The sequence below is a fragment of the Heptranchias perlo genome, chromosome 14 (genome assembly GCF_035084215.1).
Source record: "Heptranchias perlo isolate sHepPer1 chromosome 14, sHepPer1.hap1, whole genome shotgun sequence".
In the NCBI taxonomy this organism is placed as follows: domain Eukaryota; kingdom Metazoa; phylum Chordata; class Chondrichthyes; order Hexanchiformes; family Hexanchidae; genus Heptranchias; species Heptranchias perlo.
In genome coordinates this window covers 65,149,319-65,171,676 of record NC_090338.1, presented here as the reverse complement: position 1 = coordinate 65,171,676, position 22,358 = coordinate 65,149,319, and the positions used below count along the sequence as shown (strand labels likewise).

Here is a 22,358-nt window from a genome sequence, read left to right as displayed (position 1 = left end):
CTGCGGTTATCATGGATATAAACCCTTTCCCCCTCCAATTCCTAGCGAAGAGAAATAGTAACCTTGTGACCCTTGGTAGCCTTGTCTCCTGTCCCACTATGAGATGTTGACCAAGCCAGGATTCAAGGCCCTTCCACTCCAGCAAAGGTGTAGCAAGGGAACGCTATTAGGACACAGGAGTATCCCAGCTTGCGTATAGTAAGTGAAAGGACCCAGGGCTTTTTAAGATAGACTTATTGGTCCTACCATCTCTTTTCTCTTCCTGTGGAGAGGTGCCTGTTGTTCTACTGGGCAACTGCCCACAGTGGGGATGATTGAAATCAGGCACTCAACCGTGAGGGTAAGCACAAACACAGACCTGCGTGCCTTCACTCCTAACAAAAGAATTAGAGACAGCAAACTAAAAGACACAGAGATCGTCAAGTGGGTAGAATCAGAGAGAGGCTGTAACAAATTGGACAGGAAGAAATTGGTCTCAGCCTTTATCATTTGTTCAATGACTTGTCGCAGTGCTATTTATGTGTAAGGTATGGCCAAAGGCTTCCATTTAGTGCCTGTTAAATTCCAGTTGGTTGTAACTAGCTGGGCACTAACCAGGCTGCTTAATGACTCAGATAAGCTCTGCTGTTTTGGGTATTCTGTAATGATAAACAGACTGTGATGTGCGGCCTACTGGCACCGAATGTGCAGTTTGAAGAGGCAGGTCCAGTTCTCTAATTGCCGTAGCTCCTCAGTGAGTGACCAGACTTCGAGCAAAGGATGTGATTCCCCCCTTGTTTGCATGGGGGAGGAGGAGGAGACAATAGGATGGAAAAAACAGACCGTAGTCTCTCCCTCCTAATGGCCAACCAAAGAGCACAGGGTCAAAGGTCCAAAGCAGCCTGCCCCCTGTCTATAGTAATTCCAAATGTCAGCCCACCATGTAAATTTGTCACTAATTTGGGAGTCGCGTTCGTACAGGCTATGGGTTTGTCTGGAGTAAGAAATGGAAATGTCACATTTCCGCTTTTGGGAGGGTGCCCTTGTTATACTGGAGTACCCTACTGAGGAAGATCACAGTGAGCTTTACTCAAGGGAAGACATGAACCGCATTCCCTCCCCAAACATAGGTATCCCAAGTGCAATCAATGACATTGTCATCAATGAGATGCAAGTTCTAAACAGGCTAGACAGACGCAAAACAAATAAATCCCCAGGGATGGATGGTATTTATCCCAGATTGCTAGAGAGACTAGAGAGGAGATTTGTGAAGTACTGACAATCATTATTAGAGAGTTATTGGACACTGAGGAGTTACCAGAAGATTGGAAACAGGCTTATGTGGTGCCTATATTTAAAAATGGGTGACAAAATAGACATAGGAAACTACAGACCAATTAGCCTTACTTCCATTCCATGTAAAATAATGGAACTGATTATCATGAGTAAACCTGTACAACAGTAACCCAGTTAACAGCAGTCAGCATGGTCTTAGAAGAGGAAAATCCTGCCTCATCAATTTCCTCAACTTCTTTAAGGAAGTGGACAACCCAAGTGTACTGTGGTAAACCTTGCAAAGTATCTCAACTGCCAAAAAGCTTTTGACATAGTTCCACATGAAAAGCTATTAATTAAACTCAAACTGTGGAGATTCAGGGTAAAGCCTGGGAATGGACAAGAAACTGGTTGAAGCGTAGGGAATGACTACTTGTTAGAGGACTTCTGTTAGAGTGGGGGAGGGGGGAGTACTCAATGGGGTACCTCAGGCCTCGGTGTTGGGACCACTACTGTTTCTAATTTACATCAACGACCTGGATTCAGAAACTTAATGCAAGGTAAAGGACAAATTTGCAGAGGATACCAAACTAGGAGGAGTGGTGGAATGGGAAGAGGTAGGTCAGAAGTTACAGAATGAATTGGAAAAGAATAATTAATCGGGCAGAACAGTGGCAGATTAAATTTAATGCAGACAAATGTAAAGTACTGTACATAGGAAGGACAAATGGGTAACACACACACTCCATAAATGGTGTTGAAATAACTGAGGAGGAAATGGAAAGAGACCGAGGAGTCTTAGTAGACTCAATGCCAAACATGTCCAACCAATGAACAGCAGCAATCAATAAAGCTAATAGGATGTTGAAGTACATAGTCAAATCAGTAGAATATAAATCAAAGGTGGTAGCAATCCAACTTTATGGTAGTCTACTCAGGCCACATTTTAAATACTGCATCCAATTCTGATCACCAAGAAATGAGAGCGATTCAAGCATTGGAGGCAATGCAGAGAAGAGCCACGAGGCTATCCCCAGTATCAAGGGCCTGAGTTATGAGGGAAAGCTGCAGACACTTCGGCTTTTCAGCCGAGAATGGAAGAGACTCAACAGGCTTATATACCTCTATAAGATCATCTCCATAATATTTAAGTGTCTCCAAACTAAACTACAGACCACTCCAGAAAGAGAGAGTTACTACACAATATGGAGTGCACACACAGACACTAAAGGGACACATTCCATTTACCAAAGTCCAAAGACCTGAGGCACTTCAGCAGAGTTAAGATGAAGGAACTCCCTCCTCCCAAAGTCTACACAGGGGTTCTGCCTGAGTGTAACGCACTTAAACAGTGCAGTTTACCACCATGTTGCACCAATGAGTGTCCCACTGCTTGTCCATTGTACTCCTTAGGACATTGGCTTGTAGCGTTACCTGGAGTGGAGTGAGAAGATCCGAGTCCCTGGTGACAACTCTCCCACTTCAGCTTCCATTAGTGAGCCAGGCTAGCTGGTCAATTACCAACGGTACCCCGGAGAACTATTCACCTGGCACAGGTGTGCAACCGCTACATCTGCCCACAGTGGGTTGACTCAGTTCCAATTTTTCATCGCCAGCCAATTTGACCCCATAGACTTAACACCTCTCCAAGGAGAATAGTCAGCAGTTGGCCATTTTTTCCAATTCCATTTTATAGAGAAGATATATAAAGTCCTAAAATATTAGGCAAAGTAATATTGCGCACAGTGATTTGTAGTTACAAGAATTTGATCCAACAGGATTTTTTAAACAGCAATTTCCATACCTGCAATAAGATCCTGGAATTAGGCCTCTCTCAATACCAGAGCCCTCAATCACACAGCTGGAGATCAATTAGATCAAATACACATAGTAGCGTGCCCACTAATGCTTCCCCCCACCCCCACAGAGCATGAATGATGAGGAACACTAACTGCAGCAGTAAAAATCCTTGACCTGACTCTCATACAGTAATTCAGTGTTTCACTGTCCAGCCAGTCCTAGAGGAACAGCCCCGCTTCAAGAACAAGCCAGTGCCGGACCAGGTTATCAAGTAAGTATGATGGCAGTTCAGTGGTCCTCCCAATATGGTGCAGGAGCTATTTGTCTGCAGACCTACCTGTGGACAACCCTCTCAACTATCATGCATTTGGATTGAGAAACACTCATTTTGGATTATGTGAGTCCTCAAGGTATCCAGATGGGTTTTAAATGGGTTTGTGACTTACCTCATTCTCTTGCCCTGAGCATTGCCCCAGTGCTGACAGCTCTGCCTTGGCAGGCTCGCTGCTCCCCGCCTCTCTGAATCTCCATTCACGGCCTTTCTAGTTGTGGGATGGCACCGGAGTTGGGATTCAGCGCTCCCCTTCTTCTCCTCTCACTGTCTGCTGAGAAAAAGCAAGGGACTGTTGTTAGATCTGAGATGGATAGATTTTTGGACTCTGGGGTAATCAAGGGATATGGGGATCAGGCGGGAAAGTGGAGTTGAGGTCGAAGATCAGCCATGTTCTTATTAAATGGTGGAGCAGGCTCGAGGGGCCATGTGACCTACTCCTGTTCCTGTTTCTTATGTTCTTAGGAGGCAGTGGTTATCCAGCAGCTATAGGTCAAGAGAGAGGGCCCCATTCATTTAACAGTGTAAGGTATTGTGTTGGGGTTGAGGCCCATTGTTGGGGCAGGGTAGAGGAAGCTTTACTCTGTACGTGGCAATGCTTTCCCTGATCTGGGCCAATTGCTGATGAACGGGTTGCCTGAAATGTTCCTTTCTCCAACACTAACATCCCTTGCCTTCATGAGTAAAAAAAAAGACTCAAAACTGGAGTCATTTGGTCCACAAACTAGGCTGACACTCCAGTGCAGTACTGAGGGAGTTGGTAACCCTGCGAGAAAGCTGGGGCCTTTGCTGAGGACTGATCGTTGGGGGTCAGGAGGATTGGGTATGGTGGGTGCAAGCACCTCCAACTCTGTACGTGGCAGCTGTGCCAGAAACTCGATATAGGCAGGCTTGCTCCTCATGGGCTCTGCCAAAGTAGGCCAGTTTAATATTTTGTACAGGACAGTTGATCACACAGTGCTCACACACACTTTCACCAGGAACGGTTTGAACTTTTAAAGCTGCGCTGCCCCCTTGTGTCCATTCTACAAAATATGTTTCAGAACTGCAGCTGTTTCACGAAAGGAAAAACCACTGGAAAATGCAAGTGTTATGTTCACGTACCACGGGTTCTGGTGCCCGCAGTTCGAAATTCCGCAATCCCTTTACAGCAGGTTGCTGAGTACAGAGTCAGAAGTCACTGCTGTCATATGACAGAGGCTGCAGAGAGTTTATACAGCCCTTCCGGGTTTTACAATGGAGAGTGCAGTGATACATACGAACATGCGAATTAAGAGCAGGAGTCGGCCATTCGGCCCCTCGAGCCTGCTCTGTCATTTGATAAGATCATGGCTGATCTGATTGTGACCTCAACCCTACTTTCCCGTCGACCTACGATAACCTTTGACTCCCTTGTTAATCAGGAATCTATCTAACTCAGTCTTAAAATTATTCAATGCCCCTGCCTCCACCAAACTCTGGGGAAGGGAGTTCCACAGATTCACGACCCTCTGAGAGAAAATATTACTCCTCTTCTCTGTCTAAAATGGGAGACCCCTTATTTTTAAACTGTGGCCCCTAGTTCTTGGCTCTCCCACAAGGGGAAACATCCCCTCAGCATCGACCCCTTCTAGTCCCCTCAGGATCTTATATGTTTCAATAAGATCACCTCTCTCCTTCTAAACTCCAGTGTATACAGGCCCAACTTGTCCAAATTTTCCTCATAAGATAACCCCCTCATCCCAGGAATCAGTCAAGTGAACCTTCTCTGACCAGCTTCCAAAGCAATTATGTCCTTTTTTAAATAAGGAGAACAAAACTGCACACAGTATTCTAGATATGGATTGACTCTTCTCACAGTTTATAGTGGAGAATGCAGTGATTGACCATTCTCACAGTTTATAATGGAGAATGCAGTGATTGACCGTTCTCACAGTTTATATCGGAGAATGCAGTCATTGACCGTTCCCACAGTTTATAGTGGAGAATGCAGTGATTGACCATTCCCACAGTTTATACTGGAGAATGCAGTGATTGACCATTCCCACAGTTTATACTGGAGAATGCAGTGATTGACCATTCCCACAGTTTATATCGGAGAATGTAGTGATTCACCATTCCCACAGTTTATATCGGAGAATGCAGTGATTGACCATTCCCACAGTTTATATCGGAGAATGCAGTGATTGACCATTCTCACAGTTTATACTGGAGAATGCAGTGATTGTCCATTCCCACAGTTTATACTGGAGAATGCAGTGATTGACCATTCTCACAGTTTATAATGGAGAATGCAGTGATTGACCATTCTCACAGTTTTTACTGGAGAATGCAGTGATTGACCATTCTCACAGTTTATAATGGAGAATGCAGTGATTGACCATTCCCACAGTTTATATCGGAGAATGCAGTGATTGACCGTTCTCACAGTTTATACTGGAGAATGCAGTGATTGTCCATTCCCACAGTTTATACTGGAGAATGCAGTGATTGACCATTCTCACAGTTTATAATGGAGAATGCAGTGATTGACCGTTCTCACAGGTTATATCGGAGAATGCAGTGATTGACCGTTCTCACAGTTTATATCGGAGAATGCAGTGATTGTCCATTCCCACAGTTTATACTGGAGAATGCAGTGATTGACCATTCTCACAGTTTATAATGGAGAATGCAGTGATTGACCGTTCTCACAGTTTATATCGGAGAATGCAGTGATTGACCGTTCTCACAGTTTATATCGGAGAATGCAGTGATTGTCCATTCCCACAGTTTATATTGGAGAATGCAGTGATTGTCCATTCCCACAGTTTATACTGGAGAATGCAGTGATTGACCATTCTCACAGTTTATAATGGAGAATGCAGTGATTGACCATTCTCACAGTTTTTACTGGAGAATGCAGTGATTGACCATTCCCACAGTTTATATCGGAGAATGCAGTGATTGACCATTCCCACAGTTTATATCGGAGAATGCAGTGATTGACCGTTCTCACAGTTTATATCGGAGAATGCAGTGATTGACCGTTCTCACAGTTTATACTGGAGAATGCAGTGATTGTCCATTCCCACAGTTCATATCGGAGAATGCAGTGATTGACCATTCTCACAGTTTTTCCTGGAGAATGCAGTGATTGACCATTCTCACAGTTTATATCGGAGAATGCAGTGATTGACCGTTCCCACAGTTTATATCGGAGAATGCAGTGATTGACCATTCTCACAGTTTATACTGGAGAATGCAGTGATTGACCATTCTCACAGTTTATAATGGAGAATGCAGTGATTGACCATTTTCACAGTTTTTACTGGAGAATGCAGTGATTGACCATTCTCACAGTTTTTACTGGAGAATGCAGTGATTGACCATTCCCACAGTTTATATCGGAGAATGCGGTGATTGACCATTCTCACAGTTTATACTGGAGAATGCAGTGATTGACCGTTCTCACAGTTTATAATGGAGAATGCAGTGATTGACCGTTCTCACAGTTTATATCGGAGAATGCAGTGATTGACCGTTCTCACAGTTTATACTGGAGAATGCAGTGATTGTCCATTCCCACAGTTTATACTGGAGAATGCAGTGATTGACCATTCTCACAGTTTATAATGGAGAATGCAGTGATTGACCATTCTCACAGTTTTTACTGGAGAATGCAGTGATTGACCATTCCCACAGTTTATATCGGAGAATGCAGTGATTGACCGTTCTCACAGTTTATACTGGAGAATGCAGTGATTGTCCAGTCCCACAGTTTATACTGGAGAATGCAGTGATTGACCATTCCCACAGTTTATACTGGAGAATGCAGTGATTGACCGTTCCCACAGTTTATACTGGAGAATGCGGTGATTGACCATTCCCACAGTTCATATCGGAGAATGCAGTGATTGACCATTCTCACAGTTTATACTGGAGAATGCAGTGATTGACCATTCTCACAGTTTATAATGGAGAATGCAGTGATTGACCATTCTCACAGTTTATATCGGAGAATGCAGTGATTGACCGTTCCCACAGTTTATATCGGAGAATGCGGTGATTGACCATTCTCACAGTTTATATCGGAGAATGCAGTGATTGACCATTCTCACAGTTTATATCGGAGAATGCAGTGATTGACCGTTCCCACAGTTTATATCGGAGAATGCAGTGATTGGCCATTCTCACAGTTTATACTGGAGAATGCAGTGATTGACCATTCTCACAGTTTATAATGGAGAATGCAGTGATTGACCATTCTCACAGTTTATACTGGAGAATGCAGTGATTGACCATTCTCACAGTTTATATCGGAGAATGCGGTGATTGACCATTCTCACAGTTTATACTGGAGAATGCAGTGATTGACCATTCCCACAGTTTATATCGGAGAATGCGGTGATTGACCATTCTCACAGTTTATACTGGAGAATGCAGTGATTGACCGTTCTCACAGTTTATACTGGAGAATGCGGTGATTGACCATTCCCACAGTTTATATCGGAGAATGCAGTGATTGACCATTCTCACAGTTTATAGCGGAGAATGCAGTGATTGACCATTCTCACAGTTTATACTGGAGAATGCAGTGATTGACCATTCTCACAGTTTATACTGGAGAATGCAGTGATTGACCATTCTCACAGTTTATATCGGAGAATGCAGTGATTGACCAATCTCACAGTTTATACTGGAGAATGCAGTGATTGACCATTCTCACAGTTTATACTGGAGAATGCAGTGATTGACCATTCTCACAGTTTATACTGGAGAATGCAGTGATTGACCGTTCCCACAGTTTACATCGGAGAATGCAGTGATTGACCGTTCCCACAGTTTATACTGGAGAATGCAGTGATTGACCATTCTCACAGTTTATACTGGAGAATGCAGTGATTGACCATTCCCACAGTTTATACTGGAGAATGCGGGGATTGACCATTCCCACAGTTTATATCGGAGAATGCAGTGATTGACCATTCTCACAGTTTATACCGGAGAATGCAGTGATTGACCGTTCCCACAGTTTATACTGGAGAATGCAGTGATTGAGCATTCTCACAGTTTATACTCGAGAATGCAGTGATTGACCATTCCCACAGTTTATATCGGAGAATGCGGTGATTGACCGTTCTCACAGGTTATACCGGAGAATGCAGTGATTGACCATTCCCACAGTTTATATCGGAGAATGCAGTGATTGATCGTTCTCACAGTTTATACTGGAGAATGCAGTGATTGACCATTCTCACAGTTTATATCGGAGAATGCAGTCATTGATCGTTCTCACAGTTTATACTGGAGAATGCAGTGATTGACCATTCTCACAGTTTATATCGGAGAATGCAGTGATTGACCATTCTCACAGTTTATATCGGAGAATGCAGTGATTGATCGTTCTCACAATTTATACTGGAGAATGCAGTGATTGACCATTCCCACAGTTTATACTGGAGAATGCAGTGATTGACCATTCTCACAGTTTATACTGGAGAATGCAGTGATTGACCGTTCTCACAGTTTATACTGGAGAATGCAGTGATTGACCATTCCCACAGTTTATACCGGAGAATACAGTGATTGACCATTCCCACAGTTTATATCGGAGAATGCAGTGATTGACCGTTCTCACAGTTTATATCGGAGAATGCAGTGATTGACCGTTCCCACAGTTTATATTGGAGAATGCAGTGATTGACCATTCTCACAGTTTATACCGGAGAATGCAGTGATTGACCATTCCCACAGTTTATACTGGAGAATGCGGTGATTGACCATTCCCACAGCTAATACTGGAGAATGCGGTGATTGATTGTTCTCACAGTTTATACCGGAGAATGCAGTGATTGACCGTTCCCGCAGTTTATACTGGAGAATGCAGTGATTGACCATTCCCACAGTTTATACCGGAGAATGCAGTGATTGACCGTTCCCACAGTTTATACCGGAGAATGCAGTGATTGACCATTCCCACAGTTTATATCGGAGAATGCAGTGATTGACCATTCTCACAGTTTATACTGGAGAATGCAGTGATTGACCATTCCCACAGTTTATACCGGAGAATGCAGTGATTGACCGTTCCCACAGTTTATACTGGAGAATGCAGTGATTGACCATTCCCACAGTTTATATCAGAGAATGCAGTGATTGACCATTCCCACAGTTTATATCGGAGAATGCAGTGATTGACCGTTCTCACAGTTTATACCGGAGAATGCAGTGATTGACCATTCCCACAGTTTATACTGGAGAATGCAGTGATTGACCATTCCCACAGTTTATACCGGAGAATGCAGTGATTGACCATTCCCACAGTTTATACCGGAGAATGCAGTGATTGACCATTCTCACAGTTTATACCGGAGAATGCAGTGATTGACCATTCCCACAGTTTATACTGGAGAATGCAGTGATTGACCATTCCCACAGTTTATACCGGAGAATGCAGTGATTGACCATTCCCACAGTTTATACTGGAGAATGCAGTGATTGACCATTCCCACAGTTTATACCGGAGAATGCAGTGATTGACCATTCCCACAGTTTATCCTGGAGAATGCGGTGATTGACCATTCCCACAGTTTATACTGAAGAATGCAGTGATTGACCGTTCTCACAGTTTATACTGGAGAATGCAGTGATTGACCGTTCTCACAGTTTATATCGGAGAATGCAGTGATTGACCGTTCTCACAGTTTATACTGGAGAATGCAGTGATTGACCGTTCCCACAGTTTATACTGGAGAATGCAGTGATTGACCGTTCTCACAGTTTATACTGGAGAATCCGGTGATTGACCGTACTCACAGTTTATACTGGAGAATGCAGTGATTGACCAATCTCACAGTTTATACTGGAGAATGCAGTGATTGACCATTCTCACAGTTTATACTGGAGAATGCAGTGATTGACCATTCTCACAGTTTATACTGGAGAATGCAGTGATTGACCGTTCCCACAGTTTACATCGGAGAATGCAGTGATTGACCGTTCCCACAGTTTATACTGGAGAATGCAGTGATTGACCATTCTCACAGTTTATACTGGAGAATGCAGTGATTGACCATTCCCACAGTTTATACTGGAGAATGCGGTGATTGACCATTCCCACAGTTTATATCGGAGAATGCAGTGATTGACCATTCTCACAGTTTATACCGGAGAATGCAGTGATTGACCGTTCCCACAGTTTATACTGGAGAATGCAGTGATTGACCATTCTCACAGTTTATACTCGAGAATGCAGTGATTGACCATTCCCACAGTTTATATCGGAGAATGCGGTGATTGACCGTTCTCACAGGTTATACCGGAGAATGCAGTGATTGACCATTCCCACAGTTTATATCGGAGAATGCAGTGATTGACCATTCTCACAGTTTATAGCGGAGAATGCAGTGATTGACCATTCTCACAGTTTATACTGGAGAATGCAGTGATTGACCATTCTCACAGTTTATACTGGAGAATGCAGTGATTGACCATTCTCACAGTTTATATCGGAGAATGCAGTGATTGACCATTCTCACAGTTTATAGCGGAGAATGCAGTGATTGACCATTCTCACAGTTTATACTGGAGAATGCAGTGATTGACCATTCTCACAGTTTATACTGGAGAATGCAGTGATTGACCATTCTCACAGTTTATACCGGAGAATGCAGTGATTGACCATTCTCACAGTTTATACTGGAGAATGCAGTGATTGACCATTCTCACAGTTTATACTGGAGAATGCAGTGATTGACCGTTCCCACAGTTTATATCGGAGAATGCAGTGATTGACCAATCTCACAGTTTATACTGGAGAATGCAGTGATTGACCATTCTCACAGTTTATACTGGAGAATGCAGTGATTGACCATTCTCACAGTTTATACTGGAGAATGCAGTGATTGACCGTTCCCACAGTTTACATCGGAGAATGCAGTGATTGACCGTTCCCACAGTTTATACTGGAGAATGCAGTGATTGACCATTCTCACAGTTTATACTGGAGAATGCAGTGATTGACCATTCCCACAGTTTATACTGGAGAATGCGGTGATTGACCATTCCCACAGTTTATATCGGAGAATGCAGTGATTGACCATTCTCACAGTTTATACCGGAGAATGCAGTGATTGACCGTTCCCACAGTTTATACTGGAGAATGCAGTGATTGACCATTCTCACAGTTTATACTCGAGAATGCAGTGATTGACCATTCCCACAGTTTATATCGGAGAATGCGGTGATTGACCGTTCTCACAGGTTATACCGGAGAATGCAGTGATTGACCATTCCCACAGTTTATATCGGAGAATGCAGTGATTGATCGTTCTCACAGTTTATACTGGAGAATGCAGTGATTGACCATTCTCACAGTTTATATCGGAGAATGCAGTCATTGATCGTTCTCACAGTTTATACTGGAGAATGCAGTGATTGACCATTCTCACAGTTTATATCGGAGAATGCAGTGATTGACCATTCTCACAGTTTATATCGGAGAATGCAGTGATTGATCGTTCTCACAATTTATACTGGAGAATGCAGTGATTGACCATTCCCACAGTTTATATCGGAGAATGCAGTGATTGACCGTTCTCACAGTTTATATCGGAGAATGCAGTGATTGTCCGTTCCCACAGTTTATATTGGAGAATGCAGTGATTGACCATTCTCACAGTTTATACCGGAGAATGCAGTGATTGACCATTCCCACAGTTTATACTGGAGAATGCGGTGATTGACCATTCCCACAGCTAATACTGGAGAATGCGGTGATTGATTGTTCTCACAGTTTATACCGGAGAATGCAGTGATTGACCGTTCCCGCAGTTTATACTGGAGAATGCAGTGATTGACCGTTCCCACAGTTTATACCGGAGAATGCAGTGATTGACCGTTCCCACAGTTTATACCGGAGAATGCAGTGATTGACCATTCCCACAGTTTATATCGGAGAATGCAGTGATTGACCATTCTCACAGTTTATACTGGAGAATGCAGTGATTGACCATTCCCACAGTTTATACCGGAGAATGCAGTGATTGACCGTTCCCACAGTTTATACTGGAGAATGCAGTGATTGACCATTCCCACAGTTTATATCAGAGAATGCAGTGATTGACCATTCCCACAGTTTATATCGGAGAATGCAGTGATTGACCGTTCCCACAGTTTATACCGGAGAATGCAGTGATTGACCATTCCCACAGTTTATACTGGAGAATGCAGTGATTGACCATTCCCACAGTTTATACCGGAGAATGCAGTGATTGACCATTCCCACAGTTTATACCGGAGAATGCAGTGATTGACCATTCTCACAGTTTATACCGGAGAATGCAGTGATTGACCATTCCCACAGTTTATACCGGAGAATGCAGTGATTGACCATTCCCACAGTTTATACTGGAGAATGCAGTGATTGACCATTCCCACAGTTTATACCGGAGAATGCAGTGATTGACCATTCCCACAGTTTATACTGGAGAATGCAGTGATTGACCATTCCCACAGTTTATACTGGAGAATGCAGTGATTGACCGTTCCCACAGTTTATACTGGAGAATGCAGTGATTGACCGTTCTCACAGTTTATACTGGAGAATGCAGTGATTGACCGTTCTCACAGTTTATACTGGAGAATCCGGTGATTGACCGTACTCACAGTTTATACTGGAGAATGCAGTGATTGACCATTCTCACAGTTTATACTCGAGAATGCAGTGATTGACCATTCCCACAGTTTATATCGGAGAATGCGGTGATTGACCGTTCTCACAGGTTATACCGGAGAATGCAGTGATTGACCATTCCCACAGTTTATATCGGAGAATGCAGTGATTGATCGTTCTCACAGTTTATACTGGAGAATGCAGTGATTGACCATTCTCACAGTTTATATCGGAGAATGCAGTGATTGATCGTTCTCACAGTTTATACTGGAGAATGCAGTGATTGACCATTCTCACAGTTTATATCGGAGAATGCAGTGATTGACCATTCTCACAGTTTATATCGGAGAATGCAGTGATTGATCGTTCTCACAATTTATACTGGAGAATGCAGTGATTGACCATTCCCACAGTTTATACTGGAGAATGCAGTGATTGACCATTCTCACAGTTTATACTGGAGAATGCAGTGATTGACCGTTCTCACAGTTTATACTGGAGAATGCAGTGATTGACCATTCCCACAGTTTATACCGGAGAATGCAGTGATTGACCATTCCCACAGTTTATATCGGAGAATGCAGTGATTGACCGTTCCCACAGTTTATATCGGAGAATGCAGTGATTGACCATTCCCACAGTTTATATCGGAGAATGCAGTGATTGACCATTCTCACAGTTCATACTGGAGAATGCAGTGATTGTCCATTCCCACAGTTTATACTGGAGAATGCAGTGATTGACCATTCTCACAGTTTATAATGGAGAATGCAGTGATTGACCATTCTCACAGTTTTTACTGGAGAATGCAGTGATTGACCATTCTCACAGTTTATAATGGAGAATGCAGTGATTGACCATTCCCACAGTTTATATCGGAGAATGCAGTGATTGACCGTTCTCACAGTTTATACTGGAGAATGCAGTGATTGTCCATTCCCACAGTTTATACTGGAGAATGCAGTGATTGACCATTCTCACAGTTTATAATGGAGAATGCAGTGATTGACCGTTCTCACAGGTTATATCGGAGAATGCAGTGATTGACCGTTCTCACAGTTTATATCGGAGAATGCAGTGATTGTCCATTCCCACAGTTTATACTGGAGAATGCAGTGATTGACCATTCTCACAGTTTATAATGGAGAATGCAGTGATTGACCGTTCTCACAGTTTATATCGGAGAATGCAGTGATTGACCGTTCTCACAGTTTATATCGGAGAATGCAGTGATTGTCCATTCCCACAGTTTATATTGGAGAATGCAGTGATTGTCCATTCCCACAGTTTATACTGGAGAATGCAGTGATTGACCATTCTCACAGTTTATAATGGAGAATGCAGTGATTGACCATTCTCACAGTTTTTACTGGAGAATGCAGTGATTGACCATTCCCACAGTTTATACTGGAGAATGCAGTGATTGACCATTCCCACAGTTTATATCGGAGAATGCAGTGATTGACCGTTCTCACAGTTTATATCGGAGAATGCAGTGATTGACCGTTCTCACAGTTTATACTGGAGAATGCAGTGATTGACCATTCCCACAGTTTTTCCTGGAGAATGCAGTGATTGACCATTCCCACAGTTCATATCGGAGAATGCAGTGATTGACCATTCTCACAGTTTTTCCTGGAGAATGCAGTGATTGACCATTCTCACAGTTTATATCGGAGAATGCAGTGATTGACCGTTCCCACAGTTTATATCGGAGAATGCAGTGATTGACCATTCTCACAGTTTATATCGGAGAATGCAGTGATTGACCATTCCCACAGTTTATATCGGAGAATGCAGTGATTGACCGTTCTCACAGTTTATATCGGAGAATGCAGTGATTGACCGTTCTCACAGTTTATACTGGAGAATGCAGTGATTGTCCATTCCCACAGTTCATATCGGAGAATGCAGTGATTGACCATTCTCACAGTTTTTCCTGGAGAATGCAGTGATTGACCATTCTCACAGTTTATATCGGAGAATGCAGTGATTGACCGTTCCCACAGTTTATATCGGAGAATGCAGTGATTGACCATTCTCACAGTTTATACTGGAGAATGCAGTGATTGACCATTCTCACAGTTTATAATGGAGAATGCAGTGATTGACCATTTTCACAGTTTTTACTGGAGAATGCAGTGATTGACCATTCTCACAGTTTTTACTGGAGAATGCAGTGATTGACCATTCCCACAGTTTATATCGGAGAATGCGGTGATTGACCATTCTCACAGTTTCTACTGGAGAATGCAGTGATTGACCGTTCTCACAGTTTATAATGGAGAATGCAGTGATTGACCGTTCTCACAGTTTATATCGGAGAATGCAGTGATTGACCGTTCTCACAGTTTATACTGGAGAATGCAGTGATTGTCCATTCCCACAGTTTATACTGGAGAATGCAGTGATTGACCATTCTCACAGTTTATAATGGAGAATGCAGTGATTGACCATTCTCACAGTTTTTACTGGAGAATGCAGTGATTGACCATTCCCACAGTTTATATCGGAGAATGCAGTGATTGACCGTTCTCACAGTTTATACTGGAGAATGCAGTGATTGTCCAGTCCCACAGTTTATACTGGAGAATGCAGTGATTGACCATTCCCACAGTTTATACTGGAGAATGCAGTGATTGACCGTTCCCACAGTTTATACTGGAGAATGCGGTGATTGACCATTCCCACAGTTCATATCGGAGAATGCAGTGATTGACCATTCTCACAGTTTATACTGGAGAATGCAGTGATTGACCATTCTCACAGTTTATAATGGAGAATGCAGTGATTGACCATTCTCACAGTTTATATCGGAGAATGCAGTGATTGACCGTTCCCACAGTTTATATCGGAGAATGCGGTGATTGACCATTCTCACAGTTTATATCGGAGAATGCAGTGATTGACCATTCTCACAGTTTATATCGGAGAATGCAGTGATTGACCGTTCCCACAGTTTATATCGGAGAATGCAGTGATTGGCCATTCTCACAGTTTATACTGGAGAATGCAGTGATTGACCATTCTCACAGTTTATAATGGAGAATGCAGTGATTGACCATTCTCACAGTTTATACTGGAGAATGCAGTGATTGACCATTCTCACAGTTTATATCGGAGAATGCGGTGATTGACCATTCTCACAGTTTATCCTGGAGAATGCAGTGATTGACCATTCCCACAGTTTATATCGGAGAATGCGGTGATTGACCATTCTCACAGTTTATACTGGAGAATGCAGTGATTGACCGTTCTCACAGTTTATACTGGAGAATGCGGTGATTGACCATTCCCACAGTTTATATCGGAGAATGCAGTGATTGACCATTCTCACAGTTTATAGCGGAGAATGCAGTGATTGACCATTCTCACAGTTTATACTGGAGAATGCAGTGATTGACCATTCTCACAGTTTATACTGGAGAATGCAGTGATTGACCATTCTCACAGTTTATATCGGAGAATGCAGTGATTGACCAATCTCACAGTTTATACTGGAGAATGCAGTGATTGACCATTCTCACAGTTTATACTGGAGAATGCAGTGATTGACCATTCTCACAGTTTATACTGGAGAATGCAGTGATTGACCGTTCCCACAGTTTACATCGGAGAATGCAGTGATTGACCGTTCCCACAGTTTATACTGGAGAATGCAGTGATTGACCATTCTCACAGTTTATACTGGAGAATGCAGTGATTGACCATTCCCACAGTTTATACTGGAGAATGCGGTGATTGACCATTCCCACAGTTTATATCGGAGAATGCAGTGATTGACCATTCTCACAGTTTATACCGGAGAATGCAGTGATTGACCGTTCCCACAGTTTATACTGGAGAATGCAGTGATTGAGCATTCTCACAGTTTATACTCGAGAATGCAGTGATTGACCATTCCCACAGTTTATATCGGAGAATGCGGTGATTGACCGTTCTCACAGGTTATACCGGAGAATGCAGTGATTGACCATTCCCACAGTTTATATCGGAGAATGCAGTGATTGATCGTTCTCACAGTTTATACTGGAGAATGCAGTGATTGACCATTCTCACAGTTTATATCGGAGAATGCAGTCATTGATCGTTCTCACAGTTTATACTGGAGAATGCAGTGATTGACCATTCTCACAGTTTATATCGGAGAATGCAGTGATTGACCATTCTCACAGTTTATATCGGAGAATGCAGTGATTGATCGTTCTCACAATTTATACTGGAGAATGCAGTGATTGACCATTCCCACAGTTTATACTGGAGAATGCAGTGATTGACCATTCTCACAGTTTATACTGGAGAATGCAGTGATTGACCGTTCTCACAGTTTATACTGGAGAATGCAGTGATTGACCATTCCCACAGTTTATACCGGAGAATACAGTGATTGACCTTTCCCACAGTTTATATCGGAGAATGCAGTGATTGACCGTTCTCACAGTTTATATCGGAGAATGCAGTGATTGACCGTTCCCACAGTTTATATTGGAGAATGCAGTGATTGACCATTCTCACAGTTTATACCGGAGAATGCAGTGATTGACCATTCCCACAGTTTATACTGGAGAATGCGGTGATTGACCATTCCCACAGCTAATACTGGAGAATGCGGTGATTGATTGTTCTCACAGTTTATACCGGAGAATGCAGTGATTGACCGTTCCCGCAGTTTATACTGGAGAATGCAGTGATTGACCATTCCCACAGTTTATACCGGAGAATGCAGTGATTGACCGTTCCCACAGTTTATACCGGAGAATGCAGTGATTGACCATTCCCACAGTTTATATCGGAGAATGCAGTGATTGACCATTCTCACAGTTTATACTGGAGAATGCAGTGATTGACCATTCCCACAGTTTATACCGGAGAATGCAGTGATTGACCGTTCCCACAGTTTATACTGGAGAATGCAGTGATTGACCATTCCCACAGTTTATATCAGAGAATGCAGTGATTGACCATTCCCACAGTTTATATCGGAGAATGCAGTGATTGACCGTTCTCACAGTTTATACCGGAGAATGCAGTGATTGACCATTCCCACAGTTTATACTGGAGAATGCAGTGATTGACCATTCCCACAGTTTATACCGGAGAATGCAGTGATTGACCATTCCCACAGTTTATACCGGAGAATGCAGTGATTGACCATTCTCACAGTTTATACCGGAGAATGCAGTGATTGACCATTCCCACAGTTTATACCGGAGAATGCAGTGATTGACCATTCCCACAGTTTATACTGGAGAATGCAGTGATTGACCATTCCCACAGTTTATACCGGAGAATGCAGTGATTGACCATTCCCACAGTTTATACTGGAGAATGCAGTGATTGACCATTCCCACAGTTTATACCGGAGAATGCAGTGATTGACCATTCCCACAGTTTATCCTGGAGAATGCGGTGATTGACCATTCCCACAGTTTATACTGAAGAATGCAGTGATTGACCGTTCTCACAGTTTATACTGGAGAATGCAGTGATTGACCGTTCTCACAGTTTATATCGGAGAATGCAGTGATTGACCGTTCTCACAGTTTATACTGGAGAATGCAGTGATTGACCGTTCCCACAGTTTATACTGGAGAATGCAGTGATTGACCGTTCTCACAGTTTATACTGGAGAATCCGGTGATTGACCGTACTCACAGTTTATACTGGAGAATGCAGTGATTGACCAATCTCACAGTTTATACTGGAGAATGCAGTGATTGACCATTCTCACAGTTTATACTGGAGAATGCAGTGATTGACCATTCTCACAGTTTATACTGGAGAATGCAGTGATTGACCGTTCCCACAGTTTACATCGGAGAATGCAGTGATTGACTGTTCCCACAGTTTATACTGGAGAATGCAGTGATTGACCATTCTCACAGTTTATACTGGAGAATGCAGTGATTGACCATTCCCACAGTTTATACTGGAGAATGCGGTGATTGACCATTCCCACAGTTTATATCGGAGAATGCAGTGATTGACCATTCTCACAGTTTATACCGGAGAATGCAGTGATTGACCGTTCCCACAGTTTATACTGGAGAATGCAGTGATTGACCATTCTCACAGTTGATACTCGAGAATGCAGTGATTGACCATTCCCACAGTTTATATCGGAGAATGCGGTGATTGACCGTTCTCACAGGTTATACCGGAGAATGCAGTGATTGACCATTCCCACAGTTTATATCGGAGAATGCAGTGATTGACCATTCTCACAGTTTATAGCGGAGAATGCAGTGATTGACCATTCTCACAGTTTATACTGGAGAATGCAGTGATTGACCATTCTCACAGTTTATACTGGAGAATGCAGTGATTGACCATTCTCACAGTTTATATCGGAGAATGCAGTGATTGACCATTCTCACAGTTTATACTGGAGAATGCAGTGATTGACCGTTCCCACAGTTTATATCGGAGAATGCAGTGATTGACCAATCTCACAGTTTATACTGGAGAATGCAGTGATTGACCATTCTCACAGTTTATACTGGAGAATGCAGTGATTGACCATTCTCACAGTTTATACTGGAGAATGCAGTGATTGACCGTTCCCACAATTTACATCGGAGAATGCAGTGATTGACCGTTCCCACAGTTTATACTGGAGAATGCAGTGATTGACCATTCTCACAGTTTATACTGGAGAATGCAGTGATTGACCATTCCCACAGTTTATACTGGAGAATGCGGTGATTGACCATTGCCACAGTTTATATCGGAGAATGCAGTGATTGACCATTCTCACAGTTTATACCGGAGAATGCAGTGATTGACCGTTCCCACAGTTTATACTGGATAATGCAGTGATTGACCATTCTCACAGTTTATACTCGAGAATGCAGTGATTGACCATTCCCACAGTTTATATCGGAGAATGCGGTGATTGACCGTTCTCACAGGTTATACCGGAGAATGCAGTGATTGACCATTCCCACAGTTTATATCGGAGAATGCAGTGATTGATCGTTCTCACAGTTTATACTGGAGAATGCAGTGATTGACCATTCTCACAGTTTATATCGGAGAATGCAGTCATTGATCGTTCTCACAGTTTATACTGGAGAATGCAGTGATTGACCATTCTCACAGTTTATATCGGAGAATGCAGTGATTGACCATTCTCACAGTTTATATCGGAGAATGCAGTGATTGATCGTTCTCACAATTTATACTGGAGAATGCAGTGATTGACCATTCCCACAGTTTATACTGGAGAATGCAGTGATTGACCATTCTCACAGTTTATACTGGAGAATGCAGTGATTGACCGTTCTCACAGTTTATACTGGAGAATGCAGTGATTGACCATTCCCACAGTTTATACCGGAGAATGCAGTGATTGACCATTCCCACAGTTTATATCGGAGAATGCAGTGATTGACCGTTCTCACAGTTTATATCGGAGAATGCAGTGATTGTCCGTTCCCACAGTTTATATTGGAGAATGCAGTGATTGACCATTCTCACAGTTTATACCGGAGAATGCAGTGATTGACCATTCCCACAGTTTATACTGGAGAATGCGGTGATTGACCATTCCCACAGCTAATACTGGAGAATGCGGTGATTGATTGTTCTCACAGTTTATACCGGAGAATGCAGTGATTGACAGTTCCCGCAGTTTATACTGGAGAATGCAGTGATTGACCGTTCCCACAGTTTATACCGGAGAATGCAGTGATTGACCATTCCCACAGTTTATATCGGAGAATGCAGTGATTGACCGTTCTCACAGTTTATATCGGAGAATGCAGTGATTGTCCGTTCCCACAGTTTATATTGGAGAATGCAGTGATTGACCATTCTCACAGTTTATACCGGAGAATGCAGTGATTGACCATTCCCACAGTTTATACTGGAGAATGCGGTGATTGACCATTCCCACAGCTAATACTGGAGAATGCGGTGATTGATTGTTCTCACAGTTTATACCGGAGAATGCAGTGATTGACAGTTCCCGCAGTTTATACTGGAGAATGCAGTGATTGACCGTTCCCACAGTTTATACCGGAGAATGCAGTGATTGACCGTTCCCACAGTTTATACCGGAGAATGCAGTGATTGACCATTCCCACAGTTTATATCGGAGAATGCAGTGATTGACCATTCTCACAGTTTATACTGGAGAATGCAGTGATTGACCATTCCCACAGTTTATACCGGAGAATGCAGTGATTGACCGTTCCCACAGTTTATACTGGAGAATGCAGTGATTGACCATTCCCACAGTTTATATCAGAGAATGCAGTGATTGACCATTCCCACAGTTTATATCGGAGAATGCAGTGATTGACCGTTCTCACAGTTTATACCGGAGAATGCAGTGATTGACCATTCCCACAGTTTATACTGGAGAATGCAGTGATTGACCATTCCCACAGTTTATACCGGAGAATGCAGTGATTGACCATTCCCACAGTTTATACCGGAGAATGCAGTGATTGACCATTCTCACAGTTTATACCGGAGAATGCAGTGATTGACCATTCCCACAGTTTATACCGGAGAATGCAGTGATTGACCATTCCCACAGTTTATACTGGAGAATGCAGTGATTGACCATTCCCACAGTTTATACCGGAGAATGCAGTGATTGACCATTCCCACAGTTTATACTGGAGAATGCAGTGATTGACCATTCCCACAGTTTATACTGGAGAATGCAGTGATTGACCGTTCCCACAGTTTATACTGGAGAATGCAGTGATTGACCGTTCTCACAGTTTATACTGGAGAATGCAGTGATTGACCGTTCTCACAGTTTATACTGGAGAATCCGGTGATTGACCGTACTCACAGTTTATACTGGAGAATGCAGTGATTGACCATTCTCACAGTTTATACTCGAGAATGCAGTGATTGACCATTCCCACAGTTTATATCGGAGAATGCGGTGATTGACCGTTCTCACAGGTTATACCGGAGAATGCAGTGATTGACCATTCCCACAGTTTATATCGGAGAATGCAGTGATTGATCGTTCTCACAGTTTATACTGGAGAATGCAGTGATTGACCATTCTCACAGTTTATATCGGAGAATGCAGTGATTGATCGTTCTCACAGTTTATACTGGAGAATGCAGTGATTGACCATTCTCACAGTTTATATCGGAGAATGCAGTGATTGACCATTCTCACAGTTTATATCGGAGAATGCAGTGATTGATCGTTCTCACAATTTATACTGGAGAATGCAGTGATTGACCATTCCCACAGTTTATACTGGAGAATGCGGTGATTGATTGTTCTCACAGTTTATACCGGAGAATGCAGTGATTGACCGTTCCCGCAGTTTATACTGGAGAATGCAGTGATTGACCGTTCCC

At 42.8% G+C, this 22,358-nt stretch overlaps 1 protein-coding gene across 1 annotated transcript in view; it reads left to right on the top strand.

The window, feature by feature from the left end:
• Nucleotides 1-22,358, top strand: part of LOC137332588 (dedicator of cytokinesis protein 2-like) — a 555,930-nt gene that overhangs the window by 495,751 nt on the left and 37,821 nt on the right. Inside the window, exon 42 of the mRNA XM_067996525.1 lies at nucleotides 3,244-3,325. Within this exon, the coding sequence (XP_067852626.1) occupies nucleotides 3,244-3,325 (82 nt within the window). The remainder of the gene's footprint in view (nucleotides 1-3,243; nucleotides 3,326-22,358) is intronic.